General features: G+C 39.2%; 1 protein-coding gene across 2 annotated transcripts in view; it reads left to right on the forward strand.

Moving 5' to 3' along the window:
- The window catches only part of CDK6 (cyclin dependent kinase 6), a 261,405-nt gene extending 250,107 nt beyond the window's left edge, over positions 1 to 11,298 (forward strand). For both annotated transcript variants that reach the window (XM_086696222.1, XM_086696219.1), the window contains exon 8: positions 733 to 11,298. In XM_086696222.1, the coding sequence (XP_086552348.1) occupies positions 733 to 879 (147 nt within the window). In that variant the 3' untranslated portion in view covers positions 880 to 11,298. The remainder of the gene's footprint in view (positions 1 to 732) is intronic.
- The last annotated feature ends 7,322 nt before the right edge of the window (positions 11,299 to 18,620 follow it).

Below are 18,620 nucleotides of genomic sequence, written 5' to 3' on the forward strand. Positions count from 1 at the left end.
GTGGCTCAGTCAGTTAAGCGTCCAACATTGGCTCAGGTCGCCCCCTCATCGGGCTCTCTGCTGTCAGCACAGAGCCCGCTTTGGGTCCTCTGTCCCCCTCTCTGTTTGCCCCTCCTCTTCTTGTGCTCCCTCTATCTCAAAATTAATTAAACTTAGAGAAAGAAAAATCACTACCTAAATAAAATTATATACATACTATGATAATACTAATAATATCTTTTAAAGAACCTGGGATAGGTAGAAGAGAAAGCCTGGGGAGGTAAAAGTACACAGGCAACCCAAAAGCTATTGCTTTTTCCTGAAGGGCAGTTTATACATTGAGGACATATATAAGATGGCTACTGTCGGGGCGCCTGGGTGGCGCAGTCGGTTGAGCGTCCGACTTCAGCCAGGTCACGATCTCGCGGTCCGTGAGTTCGAGCCCCGCGTCAGGCTCTGGGCTGATGGCTCGGAGCCTGGAGCCTGTTTCCGATTCTGTGTCTCCCTCTCTCTCTGCCCCTCCCCCGTTCATGCTCTGTCTCTCTCTGTCCCCAAAATAAATAAACGTTGAAAAAAAAAATTTAAAAAAAAAAAGATGGCTACTGTCTACATTTTATTTAGTGTCCCATGAAGTAGATACTCATTCTGATTCTAGACACACTTAATTCATGGCAGTGAACAAATGTATAACTGTGTAAACACATTATTTAAATGGACATGTTTTATGTCAGTTATTTTTTTTCTTTATCACAGAAGTGCCTAACCTTTAATCCGGCCAAAAGAATATCTGCCTACAGTGCCCTGTCTCACCCCTACTTCCATGATCTGGAGAGGTGCAAGGAGAATCTGGATTCCCGTCTGCCTCCCAGCCAGAACAGCTCAGAGATGAATACAGCCTGAGGTCCCGACGGCCATCTTGAGCTGATTACCGGGAGAACACCCCTAGGGGCTGATGGGCCCCCCCCTGAGTAAGCCCCGCAGAGCCACTGAGGATCACTGGCTGGGGACCTTCTAGTTGCCGTCGTCTGGACGGGCTCTGCTTCTCCATGGAAACCGCCTAGTTTACTGTTTTGAAATCAATGCAAGAGCGATTGCAGCTTTATGTTCATTCGTTTGTTTGTTTGTTTGTCTGTTTGTTTGTTTGTTTCAAGAACCTGGAAAAATTCCAGAAGAGAAGCTGCTGACCAATTGTGCTGCCATTTCATTTTTCTAATCTTGAATGCTGCCAGTGTGGAGTGAGCAATCCAGGCACAGCTGAGTTATGATGTAATCTCTCTGCAGCTGCCTGAGCCTGCTTTGGTACTTTTGAGTGAGAGTGTGCACGCGCGTGTGCATGTGCATGCATGCGTGCGTATGTGTGTGCGTGAGATTCTTGATTTCTTAAAGTGTTACTTTCTGTAAACAACAAGAATAATTGAATTTTAAAGACTCAAAGTGACCTATAAATAACAGGTGTCTATTGACTAAAGGTGATTTACCAGAATGGGCTTCTCAAATTACACAGTTGAACCTATGTCCTCAGAATTTCTTTTATGGCCAAAAACAGTAAATTTGTTAGAAGTAAAACATTCACTATCTAGCTGAAGTTTTATACACACAACAAAAGGAAAAAAAATGCTAGTATCTTTTAAGAGACCTGTTTTTTAAAGCATACATTCTATTTACTCTTGATAAAAGCTGAAAATTACTCACTGTAAGCCCATTTTAACCTGTATTATATGCTTTGTTATTTCTTTTGAAAAACACCCTATAAGCTTTTTCTTACTTGCTATAGATTTAGGGAGTGTACCTCAAATAGGTAAAATGGTCAAAAAAAAAAAAAAAAAAAAAACAATTAGAGAAAGCCTTTATTTCCTGATTTGAAATGTTTCCTTTTTGGATTCTGTTGTTACTTTATTTTGTTTTTTTGATTTTAGGAATTTGTCAGAAACTGTTTCCTGTTTTGGCTCAGAGAATAGCTTTCTCTGACGAGACAGGAATACCATTTAAGTTCTCCCTATTACACTGTACTTTTTCTGCCATGCACTGCCTTGTTTGCAGAGTTTCCATCTTATCTCCTAGGGCCTCTAGTATATATTACTACCATTACATAACTAATAACAGATTGTTTAAGCCGTTCCCATGCACCTCCTGCTTGCTTTCTTTCAGTGAACCTTTTGTAAATAGTTAGATTCAGATTGTGGCTTAATGGATCCAATTTTTCAGCCCTAACAGGGTCCCCTAGGCTCTCACTCCAGTGTGATCTTCCCACCCAGCATTTGTTGTTGTTCCCTAGGCAGTGAGTGGAGGATTGGCTCTTCTCTATCACCAGCACATAGATTGCCTTAAACTGTTACTTAGTGTTTTACAGTTTTTTTAGAAGATGTCCGTGTAGAATCGGAGAGAATGTCTTTAACTATTTTTTTAGACGTATATATTTACCCTATAAAATGATCTTTTCTCCATCTCCCAGGCTGTGCTTATTTCTAGTGCCTGTGCATACTCCCTCTCCGTGCAGAGCCAGCCTGACCTGGGCATTGTGAACAGCTTTACTTTTTCTCTCGCCATTTTCTCTACCGTTCTTTATATTTCATGGCATCATCTCTGCCTTATGTGTGGTTAGTGCTCAGTTAGCTCAAGTAACCCGAAGACACAGAGATGAAGTATCCTTTTGGAAGTTTAGCTGTCTTTGCTCTCTGACTCATGTTTTGAGTACATGCAACAGATAGGCTATGTTTAGAGTTAGGGTTGTCAAAGAATGAACATTGCTTCACTCAGTAGAAAATGTTCCAGTTGATGTTTATATATTGTCTAGCCTTACTGAATTCTTCACAGCTTAATATTCTATACTACCATGATGAATAAGGGAAAAATTAAGACTTTTCTCCTTGAAAGCTTTTTGGGTTGGAAATTACTCTTTTTTTAATATGTATACTGTTTAACATTTTTCTAATTCAGTAACTTGAAGAGCAGGAAAATTGGTCTAAAGCTAGATATGAATGAGAAGATGGGCCACAAGAATGTTTGATGCTTTCTTCCTTGTTGACAATATTGCTTATGTTTTGTCATCACTGTAAATGCTTGAGATATAATGAATCCACAGCAGTCGGGGCAATGTCTCCCCTGGAAAAGGGATTTCTGCCTTTCCTTTGAAGACATGTTTTGCTGGGCCCTAGAAATTCAATTTTAAAACTCAATATAAGTACTGATTTCATCATGCGCTTTCTGGTTAGTGTCCATGGCTAGAGTGAACATAAGTTGAGTTTCTGCTTTTTTCAGGTTTTCATAAGTTCTCTCAAAAAAAATGCAGCCGTTCTGAACTGGAATTTTTCAGCATTCTTGGGAATTCTAAACAAGTAGAGAGCTCCACTTTATTTCTAGCATATACTTTTGGTTCATTTCTCAGTAGTGTTTATGAAGAAAACTTAAAGCACAAACATTTTGGCATGAGATTCATTAGATGCTTGGCAAATTATCCCCTGAGAGGCAGAAGGAGAGGGTATCTGGCCTCTCTGACCCCAGCTCGTCCATCTGTGTGGTTCTTGCAGTTGAGTAATTACCCTCGTTTTATGTCTTTTACATCCAGGCTCACCAGTTCTGAAATCCAGATGCCACACGAGCACCCTTCCCATGAGGGCACTTTGAAGCATATAGCAGCATAGGAATTTACTGAATACAGCTTATTCTTCTGTGACACATGGTTTCAAACATCTTTGCCAAAAGCCAAGCAGTGGTCAGCTAAAAAAGTCATACTGCCCCAGGGATATACTGAAGCAGCTTATATCAATAAAAATACGGTGTCAGATTCAAAATCACATTTATATTCACATTTGAGGGCTGGTGCTAGAATGTGCCTGATAGTTTCTATATGATAATTGTTCTCTTAGGGCCCAGGCATTGTGGGAACCATAGTGCATCGTGAAGTTGTAACAATCCCCTTTAAGAATAAGAGAGAAACCTGTCCATTTCAGCATCATAAGCTATCATGTGGCAAAGGTAATAAAGCCCTAATCTTACAAACTTAAAAACACAATACCCAGTGCATTGGCACCTCCCACTTTGTCTCTCCTTGAAAGTAGATAAGAACCCAAGAAACAGAGAACCTGTTTTAAACAAGACGTCGGAGCCATTTCATCCCTCTGTATTCTCATGATTTTCTCTCAGGAATCACACACTAGGAATGGCATACTTTTCATTTAGCCCAAGGTGTCTTACCAAAATAAAAATAGTTCAAAATATTTACCTAAGAATAGAATCTCAGCCATTTAGTTTTAAGTAAAAATGAAAATTTCAGAATGCACGGGATGTTAATATCTTAAAGAAAATGTACACCTCTCAATAGAAATTTATCACTTGACTCCAGAACACGGTACTGTCCATCTTGATGGGGGGGAAAAAAAACAACCAAATAGTACCAAATATTTTGAATCTTAAATTATGTATTTAAATTGAGCTTTTAACTATATGCCTCTTAAGGTCAGTAATGGCAGTCCTCATGCCATTATGGAAATTAAAATCATGTAAGCTTCCTAATATCACAAACATATTAAAATTCTTCTTTCCAAATAATTGCTTTTAAGTGACAACTTGGCTATTTTTATGATAAGCGCAGAAGAGAGTGTCTCACATTTTGCAAAAGCAGGCTTTTGTTGCATAGTCAGGTCTAGGAAAGAGTAATATTAAAAGTTAATAAGCTGCTGTAATTACTTAATTGTGTTAGTACAGTAACTATAGAATATTCACCTTGGAAAGTAAATGTTGAGACATTATAAGTTCTTAGGTATTGACAGAATTCAAAAGAATGCATGTTTTACATTGTGACACATAAAAACAGTGTCTTTATTTTAAAAAATAAAGATGGTAGCATGATTTCTAAATCTTTAAAAAGCATAAAATAATGGACAATGGATAGAGGAAATTCTAGAGAAAATGAAGGTATTCAAAGAAGGATAGTTTCAAAGTTAGATATATTTTGAAGGATAAATATTTATTAGCAAATATATTGTAAGAATTTCTATTAAAGTCATCCGGCAACTAGGAAGTTGATAACGTTCCAAAACATGTTTTATGGAAAAGGCTTTCCAAGCAGTTACCATTTCAAAGGGTGACCTGAGCAAACTACCATACTCCTTACTTCGTGGGAAGAAGCAGCCATGTGAAACTAACGCTTGTTATGCAAGCCTAAGAATGTTCACTGTAAATAATAATAATAATAAATTTTAAAAAGGCACATATTTCCTGTGCCACCAAGATTTTTTGAAAACTGGTAAAACCCAAATCCTTGATCATATGCACTTGATACATTCAGATGTATGATATGGAACATAGCTACATGTTTCCACAGTAGAAAAACTTACTGAGACTGCAAAAGCCTATCACGCAATAGAAGTCCCCAGGTAATTAGTAGTGGTGTTCTCTTCAAAAGCATACGAAAATAGCATTTTCATTTCTTATTAATGCAATTTTCAACCTAGTTGTGTTACATACCTATATCTCAAGCATTTCTGACTTGTACTTTTTCAGAAAATAAGCCACAATATTCCTTTGGCCTTTTCTATCTTCTGACCTTTGTAAACAACAGAAATGTAGAAAGAGGAGGGGTCTGATTTTTTAAATGTTTTTTTTTCCTCAGTTTGTTTGTTTGTTTTAATGACGTATGAATCAGCTCTTCAAAATGTTTTGTTTCTTAGCATTCCCAGGGAGTTGAGATAAATGAATGAACTTCCATCAACATATTTATGTTTCCTTGATACTGGTGCTCTGGCTGTCAAGAAGAAAACAAGAGCCTCTTGAAAACTAATACAGGCTTTTTTCAATCATCTATTTAAATATTGTTACAGCAGTTTGAAGGTTATATGGTAGGAAAGTGAGATGATTTTTCTTGGAAACCTCTATTTTAAAATTCACACTGTCCTAAGACATGGGCTTTCTTCTTTTATTCCAGTATTTTCCACAAGGTGGCACTTTGGGGCTGGGGGCCTGGGGGTGGGGGTGGCGGTGGGGGCTAGGGAGGGGGAAATCTGAGCAAAGCTAAAGAGGTACTTCTAAAAACTTCATTCTAACTTTGTTTTTCTGCACATATTTTACTCTTGCTTAGCACTTGTTTGTCAGGATGATGAACAGTGTTCGTAACATTCTATAACTTAAATATTTTAGTTGTTAGCTAGGTTCTGAATGATGATCTGCAGGGAAGTTGTTCTTGATAATGGATAATATACCCATTTTGATCATTTAAGTGCATCAAGAGAGCCTAATCATCCATTTTTTCAAGAAGCATTTTTTTAAGGTATTTAATTACCTTACTTTTATAGGTGCAGAAGTTACAAGGATGTACAGGCTTATTAGCTAAAAGGCAACTCTCATCTGTGAGCAGGGTAGTTTTGTTAGGAATGTAAAACTCCTCCAGTGGCCTCAGCCAAAAATACCTATGCCCACTGTCTGCTGTTCTCATATTTCCTACCATGATGGTCTTTAAACACTGATTAAAATTTTAAATCCTAATTTAAAGATCAGATAAGCAAAGAAGTAACATCAGTATGTAAGTACACAAAACTATTTTTTTCTAAAGAATTGCCATGCTGAAATACAGCCCTTAAATGCTAAAAGACCTGGTAATTTTTTTTTTACATTTATGTAATCACAAGTGTAAATTCACAAGAAATTCTAATTTTTTAAAAGTCCTGTCCAAGCATGTGAGCATAATAACCTAGGAATATATTTACATAAATCTTTAATTTCTCCATTAGTGAAATTCTTTGGCAACTACATATGTGTGTGTGTGTGTGTGTGTGTGTGTGTGTGTGTGTGTATACATATATACACACACACACACACACATATATATATATATATACACACACACACACACACACACACTCCTATGTTTTAATTCACAGGTCTGCTCAGAGACGCATTACCCCCAGATGATTTTAGTTAATTTTAGAAATCATTTTCCTCAATAAGTGTCACAGAAATTTAGGAGGAAGGAACTAGTACTTTTCAGAGTTTCCTTATTAGCACGGCATAACAGAAGGCAGTTTATTCCTTCTGAGTGGCAGAAACTCAATCCTGCCTGCCTAACTTTCCTGCAGAGTAGCGGACAGGCAAGTCTCACTAATTCATACTGAATCAAAATGGGGCGGTCACCCTAGGGGCTGTCAAAAGCTCTTCGGGAACCCAGCCTCGTCCCTCTGCTCAGAATCCCACCGAAGTAGATTCCAATTTAAGCCCCTAAATGAAAGGCCGAATTCCAACCTCGAGTCTGTTATCAGTTGGGCCAGTCTGAACTCTATTTGCTCGCGGTGAACACTTGACGCCCACCTGAAAACCCTCTGGGAGCGCTGCGCCGTCACTCCGCCCCTTTGGCCGCAGAGAGGCAGTGGGCGGAGCTGGCTGGGTCCCGCTCGCCGCTCACCTGTTAGTGCCTGAGATGACGTACAGACCCGGAGGGCTACTGTCCGAGGTCCATGTGCCCTGCTGCTGTTTCAGAAGCACCTGTTCTGCCGTCTTAGGAAATAGAATGCCCCTAGAAGCAAACGGGTGTCTTCTGTGCATAAGTAAGTACAACACAATTCTTCGAAAGTTCGGGTATAAAGAGATGCTGGTCTGTATGAAGCGTCTACCAGGCATCTCTCAAGCTCTAAGCTCAGCTTTTTTTTGTTGTTTGTTTTAAAGAGAAGATGTATAATTACAGGAAAGATTTTTTATTTTTTTATTTTCTATCATTCTACATATACGATGGCAAAAGATAATGCGTGGAAGAGTTTTGTTTTGAAAATGTGTTTATTTTCTGCTTAGGCAAAAGCTCCTAACTCTTTCGTTTCTGATTTCTTCTTTTGTTTTTGTCGAATAGTTAAAGGTATGTAAGCAAATTATCTCATGTAGTGTAGGGGATTTTCCTGTTTGGAGGAAACTTTTGTGTGAATTGTTTTGTCAAGCAAATAATCAACCCCTTCTCTACTTGAGGAGTTTGAATTGTCACATACAGGTTTCCTTAAAGGGGGCACATAACTGTACATATTGCTATAAAGAACTGTGACCGTAGCACTAATGAGCAAGCATAGAGCCCCACACAGTTCATTTAATTTCTAACGCTCTGTGGTTTCTGGCCAAATTCTGTTGACATGCTTAGGTTACGGTCCTGAAGATACCCTTTGTACCCTTAACTTGAAGTTTTCTACTCTTAAGTAATTGAGATGCAATAATATGTATTAGCTAGCAATATTTCTGTGATCACCAGCAACTCTTGATTTAACCTAGAAGTCTCTGAATAATTAAAATAAATCCCAGCAGTAATACATTTCTTGAACCACCCTCTGCCCCAGGTGCATTATATAGCTTGTCATCTTGGTCCTGTGTTTGCAACAATGTATACGTGAATATTAGAGTTCCTCACTTAACTTTGTAGTCATGTGTTTTCCTATGACCAGTAATAAATATATTAGTTAGTACATGGAATAAATAGCAGCAACGACACCTAGAATCAGCACTTAACAAGGTGGGGAATTTCTATTTCAAGTTGTTCTGCATTTGCGTAAATTATTTCTGTTATTATTCATGTATGTTATTTATTTCTGAATCACACTAGTCCTGTGAAAGTGCGTCTTAAAGGAGATGGCATTAGGATTTGCATTTAATGTTCATTACCATGGTCTTGATGGAGCTAAGTAAATTAAAATTAGACTAAGCCCCGAAATACGCTGCATGCATTTTAACATGATTAGTAGAACTTAAGTTTTTAGGTGTGGTATTTTTGTATCTAGGTGTTTTATCATTATGTAAAGGAATTCAAGTGGAGGACTTTGTAGCTTTTCTTTTGTCAAATATGCGTATAGTATAGTGTGAAGATACAGCAAAAATTAAAACTTGAGATACAAAGCATCAGATACTGCCTTAATTTAGGGACTCTGCCAGATGGCCATCAGAGTAGAGGCCAGGCAGAGACAGGGGCTTGAGTGGTGCCTCCTCTTACCTGGCCTCGAGAAGAAGCTTCCCCCTGATATCTGGTGCCCTTCTGGTATCGTGTGCCGTAGTGGGAACAGGTAGTACTGTTGCAAGAACAGCGTGAGAGTTTTCTGTAGAAGTACACTGTCAGCTTGTGCCTTGAGGCTTCCAGAATGTGTCGGATGGAGAAGTTCAAGTTTCTGTGCTTCAAGCACCTTGGTTTTGTACAGAAGCGATTTACTCTGGTCATAAAAGCAAGGACTACATGTACAGTAGTCAACAATGGATTTTAACAACCGACAGCCCCCAGCACCTCAGAAGCATGTTGCATTTCTGGTATTTTAGGTTTTGATCTGAAGGTTAATTGGCAAGTGTCTGGTATAGAAGAACAGTAGGTGTTAAGAAAAGCACAATATCGGTTCCCGTAGAAATTAGAACTAGAGGGTTTATAGGATTATCATGTCAGAGATGTCTAAATGCATGTTTTCACTGTAAAATGTAGTAGCATAGTGTCTTTGCATTCCCATAGGGCCTAGTTAAAGCTTTTATTCGAGGTTTTCAGCAAAGCTGTCATACCCAGTGAGCTTTTTCTTTTCTTTTTTCTTTTGGCTTGTTTTTTGTTTTTTGTTTTTTTTTTTTTTTTTTTGGACTTATAACAGAAAATGTGTTAAACGTAGGGAAAAAAATCTTAATTTGGACACTTGACTTGTTGGTTTCTGTGTTTAAAGTCACGGTTCTGGAGATGTAGAGATTTTGCATGTGCATGTGCACGTCCGATACTAATCTAGGCTGTGTGAACCAGTCTAGGATAACCGATATCCTCCCAGGCCCTGCATCCTTCCTCCCTCCCTCCCACTGCTCCCTTCCCCTGACCCGTCCAGGCCTGTCTGCATGGTGCTCTTTATTCTCTTCGGCCACTCTCTGGGCATCAGGGACATGACAAGAGAGATGCTTTAGGCATCACGGGTGTGCCTGCCCAGGCTTGGCCACCACTTTTACTTGACCTTTGGCTGGGCACAGAGTGTGCTCACAACACCAATCACAGATACCCTCTAGCATGTTTGTATGCATCTTGATTTCCAAACCAAGTCCTCTACAGAGCATTCAGTTTTGGCTGTGGTACAAAGAAAAACTAAACAAGACTATAAACCACATTCCAGGCTGCTGTTTTCTATCCATCTACAGGCCATACTTTTACTGTATTTCTTCATACTTGAAACTCATTCTGCTATTTTGATATCAGGGTACAGACTTACAAGGGTGCATGTTCCTTAAAGGTGCAAAATTACTCTCATTCCGTTTGCTCATGTTGCTACAGAATGCTGTTTTGGTGCTTTGAGTTGAGCAGGTCAAAGAAGCAGTGTGGAAATTCACTGCCTGGAACACAGTCTTACAAGAATGTTGGCAGATGGCTTGGTGTTAGATACTGCTTCTGCTCTTTTCTCTGTACACAAGGTTGAAAGTTACCACACTGGCCTGTCAGGTTCACCTGGGTATCCTTTCTCACAAAGCACAGAAACCCTGTGCTCTCCCCAAATGTGGGTGCGGTGCAGCTCTCTGAAAGCAGGGACCTTTCTACATACCAGATAATTTAGCCCCCAAAGAAAAATGGCTGTGGGTGTAGACAGGGGCAGGATGGGAAAGGCCCTCTCACTCTAGCAACCATCCCTCCATTCCGTACAGAAAGCTCTCCTGGGGCAACAAAAAAAAAAAAAAAAAAAAAAAAAAGAAAGAAAGAAAGAAAGAAAGAAAAGAAAAAGTGAAAGAAAGCTTATCTGTTAAGATACCCCCTTCATAGCATCCTGAGCTAAATGATCTCGCTTCTTTCCCTTTAGGTAGTTTGAAAAGACAGGTCAGTTTATCTAGACTATTCCTACCTGAAGAGGAAAATAGAAAAGTAGATTGTTTGTATCATGTAAACTATGTAATCCAAGGACTACCAAAACTTACATTAAATCCCCCATCACTAGAAATCTGTTTAAGTAGCTCAAGTAAAAGATGCTTTATGACCGGGACTGCCTGAGGTCAGAGGCAGCCATTCTAGCATGCGCCGTACTCTGAGACTTATTTGGAGAGAGAGAACTGCCAGTGCTGACGCTGTTACTGTGGCCAAGGTAGCACGTCAGAAAATTCAGAGGGTTGCAGATCACAGATCCTTTGGAAACTGGATGTCTTACCGGGTGCTAGAATGCAAATTTAGGTATTTATTGTCAGATAATGGAATTCATTGTCTTATAAGAATTAGTGTTGAAACGTCACTGTCCAGTTCATTGTTCTCACTTATGCACAAGCGAAATTGAAGCAAAAAGAGCAAATGGTTTGTATATTTGTCATACCTTTTGTATTTCTTACAATAAAAATATTGGTAGCAAATAAAAATAATAAAAAACCCAACAATCTTAGACTGCTTTCTTGGAGACGAATTACTATCCTAGCTATTTTTCTTTTTACTTAACGTAAAATGAATATAATTACGGTGAGTAAAGTACGTTATAATTAAATAGCACATTTTAGCATGATGTTTTCAACTTTTGTTACAAGAGACTCCTTTTCGGGCTTCAGATGTGTTTAAAAACTAAATAGCAGCTCATTGAGCTTAAAGTTTCAGTAACAAATGTTTAATTAGCTCTTACTAGTTGACATGCTAAACTCTGACAACTCAAAAGTAAGACATGGCAGTCCTTTCCAAAGCTTACAGATGGGGAATGTGAAAAGGTTTGTGTGAACAACTGCTGATAATCTGGAGATGAGCAGAGTTTTCCCACTGGAAATGATGCTTGAGTGGACTCAAAACCAAAAGTCAAGGTCTGCCAAGCATACAAGCAGAAATACTTTGCATTTGTAAAGGTATGCAATTATGAAAGAGGGAGCAGGAAGATTGGTGAGGCCACCCTGGGGGCAGTGGCTGTTAACATCTGGTTCATAACCTACAGAAAGACCTATAATCTCACAGCATGATCTGTTATACACACATGTGCACAGATCCACACATACATGTACTGGAAACTTACATTTCACAAAATGATGCTGGGTGCCCCACATGTTCTCTTTTCTATTTTGTTATTCTCCACTCTGAAAATACTGGTGGCAACTCACTAAACTGATCCCATAACCCCACTAATAGGCCACGACTTACAGTTTGAAAACAGTAAGGGGGGATGGGTATATGCAGGAATCTGGAGGTGATGTCGAGAAGGGTTTAATATGCCATATAAAGGAATTTGGAACCACCAAAGGGTGTTAAAGAGGAAGACAATTTCTGTTAATGTGTGCCTCTTCTTGTTCGACTGCTTATATACAGAGTGACAGATGAAGCAGCTACTGAGTTATTAACACAGCAAATCAGAAGTGTTGCTTTCTCATTCATTCTCCTCTTCATGTATGATATCAGGGTTTTTTTTCTATAATTTATTTTTTTAATAATTTGCATCCAAGTTAGTTAGCACATGGTGCAACAATGATTTCAGGAATAGATTCCTTAAGCCCCTTACCCATTTAGCCCATCCCCCTTCCCACAACACCTCCAGCAACCCTCTGTTCTCTATATTTAAGAGTCTCTTATGTTTTGTCCCCCTCCCTGTCTTTATATTATTTTTGCTTCCCTTCCCTTCTGATCATCTGTTTTGTATCTTAAAGTCCTCATATATGTGAAGTCATATGATATTTGTCTTTCTCTGACTAATTTTGCTTAACATAATATCCTCTAGTTCCATCCACATAGTTGCAAACAGCAAGATTTCATTCTTTTTGATTGCCGAGTAACACTCCATTATATATATATATATATATATATATATATATATATATATATATATATATACACACACCACATCATCTTTATCCATCCATCCATCGATGGACATTTGGGCTTTTTCCAAACTTTGGCTGTTGTTGATACTGCTGCTATAAACATTGGGGTGCATGTGTCTCTTCAAAACAGCACACCTGTATACCTTGGATACATATCTAGTAGTGTAATTGCTGGGTTGTAAGGTAGTTCTATTTTTAATTTTTTGAGGAACCTCCATACTGTTTTCCAGAGTGGCTACACCAGTTTGCATTCTTATCAGCAGTGCAAAAGAGATCCTCTTTCTCCGCATCCTCGCCAACATCTGTTGTTGCCTGAGTTGTTAATGTTAGCCATGTTGACAGGTGTGAGGTGGTATCTCCTTGTGGTTTTGATTTGTATTTCCCTGATGATGAGTGACGTTGAGCATTTTTTCATGTGTCGGTTGGCCATCTGGATGTCTTTGGAAAAGTGTCTATTCATGTTTTTTTCCCGTTTCTTCACTGGATTATTTGTTTTTTGGGTGTTGAGTTTGATAAGTTCTTTATAGATTTTGGATACTAACCCTTTATCTGATATGTCATTTGCAAATATCTTCTCCCACTCTGTTGTTTGCCTTTTAGTTTTGCTGATTGTTTCCTTTGCTGTGCAGAAGATTTTACTTTGCTGAGGTCCCAATAGCTCATTTTTGCTTTTGTTTCCCTTGCCTCTGGAGACGTGTTGAGTAAGAAGTTGCTGCAGCCAAGGTCAAAGAGGTTTTTGTCTGCTTTCTTCTCAAGGATTTTGATGGCTTCCTGTCTTAGGTTTAGGTCTTTCATCCATTTTGACTTCATTTTTGTGTATGGTGTAAGAAAGTGGTCCAGGTTCATTTTTCTGCATGTTGCTGTCCATTTTTCCCAGCACCATTTGCTGAAGAGACTGTCTTTATTCCATTGGATATTGTTTCTGGCTTTGCCAAAGATTAGTTGGCCATACATTTGGGGTCCATTTCTGGGTTCTCTATTCTGTTCCACTGATCCGAGTGTCTGTTTTTGTGCCAGTACCATACTGTCTGGATGATTACAGCTTTGTAATACAGCTTGAAGTCCGGGATTGTTGATGCTTCCTGCTTTGGTTTTCTTTTTCAAGATTGCTTTGGCTATTCGGGGTCTTTTCTGGTTCCATACAAATTTTAGGCTTGTTTGTTCTAGCTCTGTGAAGAATGCTGGTGTTATTGTGATAGGGATTGCATGGAATATGTAGATTGCTTTGGGTAGTATTGACTTTTAGCCATATTTTTTCTTCCTATCCAGGAGCATGGAATATTTTTCCTTTTGTGTGTGTGTGTGTGTGTGTGTGTGTGTGTGTGTGTGTGTGTCTTCTATTTCTTTCATAAGCTTTCTATAGTTTTCAGTGTATAGATTTTTCACCTCTTTGGTTAGATTTATTCCTAGGTATTTTATGGTTTTTGCTGCAATTGTAAATGGGATTGATTCCTTGATTTCTCTTTCTGTTCCTTCATTATTGGTGTACAGGAATGCAACTGATTTTTGTGCATTGATTTTATATCCTGCAACTTTACTGATTATGGATCAGTTCTAGCAGTTTTTTGGTGGAATCTTTTGAGTTTTCCACATAGAGTATCATGTCATCTGCAAAGAGTGAAAGTTTGACCTCCTCCTGGCCAATTTGGATGCCTTTTATTTCTTTGTGTTGTCTGCAGAGGCTAAGACTTCCCATACTATGTTGAATAACAGTGGCAAAAGTGGACATCCCTGTCTTGTTCCTGACCTTAGGGGGAAAGCTCTGTTTTTCCCCATTGAGGATGATATTAGTGGCGGGTCTTTCATACATGGCTTTTGTGATCTCAAGGTGTGATCCTTCTATCCCTACTTGAGGGTTTTTATCAAGAAAGGATGGTGTATTTTGTCACATGCTTTCTCTGCATCTATTGAGAGGATCACGTGGTTCTTGTCCTTTCTTTTATTGATGTGATGTATCACACTGATTGTTTTGTGGATATTGAACCAGCCCTGCATCCCAGGTGTAAATCCTACTTGGTTGTGGTGAATAATGTTTTTAATGTGTTGTTGGATCCAGTTGGCTAGTATCTTGTTGAGGATTTTTGCATCCATGTTCATCAGGGAAATCGGTCTACAGTTCTCCTTTTTTAGTAGGGTCTTTGTCTGGTTTTGGAATCAAGGTAATGCTGGCTTCATACAGTTTAGAAGTTTTCCTTCCATTTCTACTTTTTGGAACAGCTTCAAGAGAATAGGTGTTAACTCTTCTTTAAATATTTGGTAGAATTCCCCTGGAAAGCCATCTGGCCGTGGACTCTTGTTTTTTGGGAGATTTCTTTACTGGTTATGGGTTGATATCAGGTATGTTTAAAGTAGTCCTCCAGAATTCCCTAGGAGCTTTCAGTAGGACTTGCCTTAATTTTGTGCAACAGGTCCTGAATTGCATCTAAATTTTAAAAATTTATATGAAATATTCAGGAGGGATCGTACAGAAAGTCAAGAATATGGCCTTTATTGAGAAATTGAAAGTTTGGGGCGCCAAGGTGGCTCAGTTGGTTGAGTGTCTGACTTCAGCTCAGGTCATGATCTCACGGTTTGTAGGTTCGAGCCCGGTGTCAGGCTCTGTGCTGACAGCTAAGAGCCTGGAACCTGCTTCGGATTCTGGGTCTCCCTCTCTCTCTTTGCCCCATCCCCACTTGTGCTCACTCTCTCTCAAAAATAAATAAATATCATTTTATAAAATTGAAAGTTTGTAGTTTAAGAAGTCACTCATATATGTTTCCACAAACTGTGGGCATCAACAACCAGGTTTGACTGGACCATTTTCTTCAAAAGCAGCACACAGAAAGATCCTTCGGTTGAGCTCTAGTTATCTATGCTGTGCTCACTTAGAATTTCATTTTATAAAAAGCCCAAAGGCCTTTGCCACTGATTTTTGCCCTTTGAAGTGTCAGCCTAGTTTACTGCTATCTAGGGAAGAACTCCCAGCAGGGATGGGCCCCAGGAGGTCATACTTGTTCTGCAAATCCCCTCTTTCCTGGATGGAGCAGATTGGGGAACCATAGCATCCCAGGGGATATGGGACCAAGAGACTGTGCATCCGTCTCTTCTACATCTGTGAATGCTATCTATAAATTCAGAGCTGCGAATAGCTGTATTTCTCCCTGTGTACACAGGGGATCATGGGGTGCTGATCCGTGGAGATCGAGATGGTAATGTGCAGAGACTGGATCCAGACAACCTTCTGGCTCCTCTTCCCCAGGCTCTGAAACTCCCCATATCCTTATAATGAAGTCTGTCTCTAGCTTTTTTTCTTTTCTCCGATTAACTTACGTAGCTCAAGTAAATTTCTATCAATTGCAGCAAAAATCCTAACCCAGCTCCCTCTCTCCTCTATCAGTACTATAACTTGAGGTCGCTGCTCTGCACTGTAATTTCAAACTATTGAAAAGCTAAGTGCAAGAGTAGTATCCTTATTTAAATGTGGATAAAAACCATGATAGTGGAGCCTGCAACTTTTCCAATGGGGATTCCCAGAAATCTGGAGTATAAGGGGAGAATGCAAAGCTACACATAAAAAGATCTACATTCCTCAAACATCAATTTTCTTAAAAGAGAAAAATGTTTCATTAAGAAAGACGCTATTTTCAGAATAACATTTAAGAAGACTGGAATAGAATGCAAAATTAAAATTTTGTAATAATATAGATGACTTCAAAGACATTTCATGACTTCAGTAACTGCCCGGGACTACTACATCAACAGACCCCACCCCCCACTACAATTCACTCTCCTGCAGAACATTTTGAGAACACTTGTAATGGGGCCCATTGTTCTAAATCCTGTACCTCCTTTGGTCCCCATGATTCCTCATTGGAAAACGACATCTATTATGACAGTGTATTCAAAAAGCTGATAAGGAATGTCAAGTTCACTCCTATTCACTCAACATCTACTGGCCGCAACCTTTCAAACAGCGTATGATACAAAGATGCAGAAGTGTCAAAAGTGATGGTTTGTGATAAAAGACCCTCCCTCCTGCTTGTTGGATTTCATTGTGATACAGTGTTACTTAACTGTGTGTGCAGCAAAATAATGGCGCTCTCAGGGAGAGAACAAGGGAGGCAATTAACATTCAAGGAACCACCGCCTGAAGTGCCAGACATTCTGACATGCTATACAAATACAAATTATCTTATTTCCTGAAGTCATTCTCTCCAAGTCAGAAGTAGATGGTGGTGTTAGCTTCAAACAGTCCTGGCATACGATTGCATATAACACACAAGAAAAAAATATGAGCGTATGCTCTAGGGTCTAGAAGTGAATAAGTGAATGAGTTTCCAGTGACCAGACGATTTATATGTAGCTGGTGAAATAAAATGATTACATATTGACCATAAAATAACTTTAAAAATACAAAAACTAAAGGAAAAAATACGTTTCTTAAAAACATACAAATTATGGGGCGCCTGGGTGGCGCAGTCGGTTAAGCGTCTGACTTCAGCCAGGTCACGATCTCGCGGTCCGTGAGTTTGAGCCCCGCGTCAGGCTCTGGGCTGATGGCTCGGAGCCTGGAGCCTGTTTCCGATTCTGTGTCTCCCTCTCTCTCTGCCCCTCCCCCGTTCATGCTCTGTCTCTCTCTGTCCCAAAAATAAATAAACGTTGAAAAAAAAAATTAAAAAAAAAAAACAACATACAAATTCTACCACCTAGATAAGACTACTGCTAATATTTTGATAAACAATTTCTAGATACCTAACTTTACAAAGATACATCAATATAATTTTATACCACAGAAATGGGCTGTGCACTCCAATAAATTGTGCTTTGGGAGTTGTTTGTTTATTTGTTTACGTAATATCCTGGATAATTTGTCATTTGAATAAATACAAATTTACATCACCCTTTAGTATGGCTGTATAGTGTGCCATTGTGTAAATGTATTCTAATTTACTTAGTCGATCCCCTATTGATAGACCTTTCTCCCCAGCCATCCCATTGTTTTGTATATGAAACAGTGCTTCCATGAGCAGTACTATGAATGCATCTATTTGCACACATGAGTTAGACTTAAGTCATCTAGTCACTGGAAACTCATTCACTCATTCAACATTTATTGAACCTTTACTCTGTGCCAAGCACCTTTAAACTCTATAGATACAGCTGTGAACAAGACAAATACGGCACTTGCTCTTGTGGAGCTAACATTTTAGTAGGAGACAGACAATAAATAAATATGTGCTCAAGATAATTACGTTATGATAAGTGCCATAAAGAAAAGAAAGACATGATAAGATAAAAAGTACTTGGATCATGGTCGGCAGGAAAGGCCCTGTAAGAAGCGTTGAGTTGAAGCATAAAGGAAGAGACAGGAAACCAGGTGGAGTACTGAGCGTACAGGCACAGAAAGAAGACCGATGTGCTGAGGGCATAGAGAGCAGAGCGAGGGGAGAAGAGTAGTCAGAGATGAAATTAGGGAGGTGGAGAGAGAATGTTAGACAACCTCTTCGAGAGACTTAGCCATGAAGCGGAACAGAGAATTGAGGTACAGCTTGAAAAGGATGTGATATCAAAGGAGGACTTTTTTTCTGAGTGAGATGGAAGAGAGTCTGCTGGGGGGACACAGTGATTGAAGGGGAAGGAGTGAGAAAGAACAGCAGCAGGAATGAAGGAGCACAAGAAGGAGAACTGCACTCTGATAGAGAAAAGCTCTAATAGGAGGGCCAGCAAAGACCGTGGGTGCAGATTTAAAGATTTGGTGGTGGGAATATTCATTGATTCGTTTAGTATTTATTGAGCACCTGTTATGTGCCTAGCCCTGTCCCAGGCACCGGGTTATGGCAGCAGACAAAATAGTGAAGATTTATTGCCTTAATGGAGCTTATTTCTACTGAAGGGAGGCAAGCAAATAACTATCACAATATATCTAGGAT

This window comes from Puma concolor, chromosome A2, assembly GCF_028749965.1.
Source record: "Puma concolor isolate L17-30 chromosome A2, mPumCon1.1.hap2, whole genome shotgun sequence".
Lineage (NCBI taxonomy): Eukaryota > Metazoa > Chordata > Mammalia > Carnivora > Felidae > Puma > Puma concolor.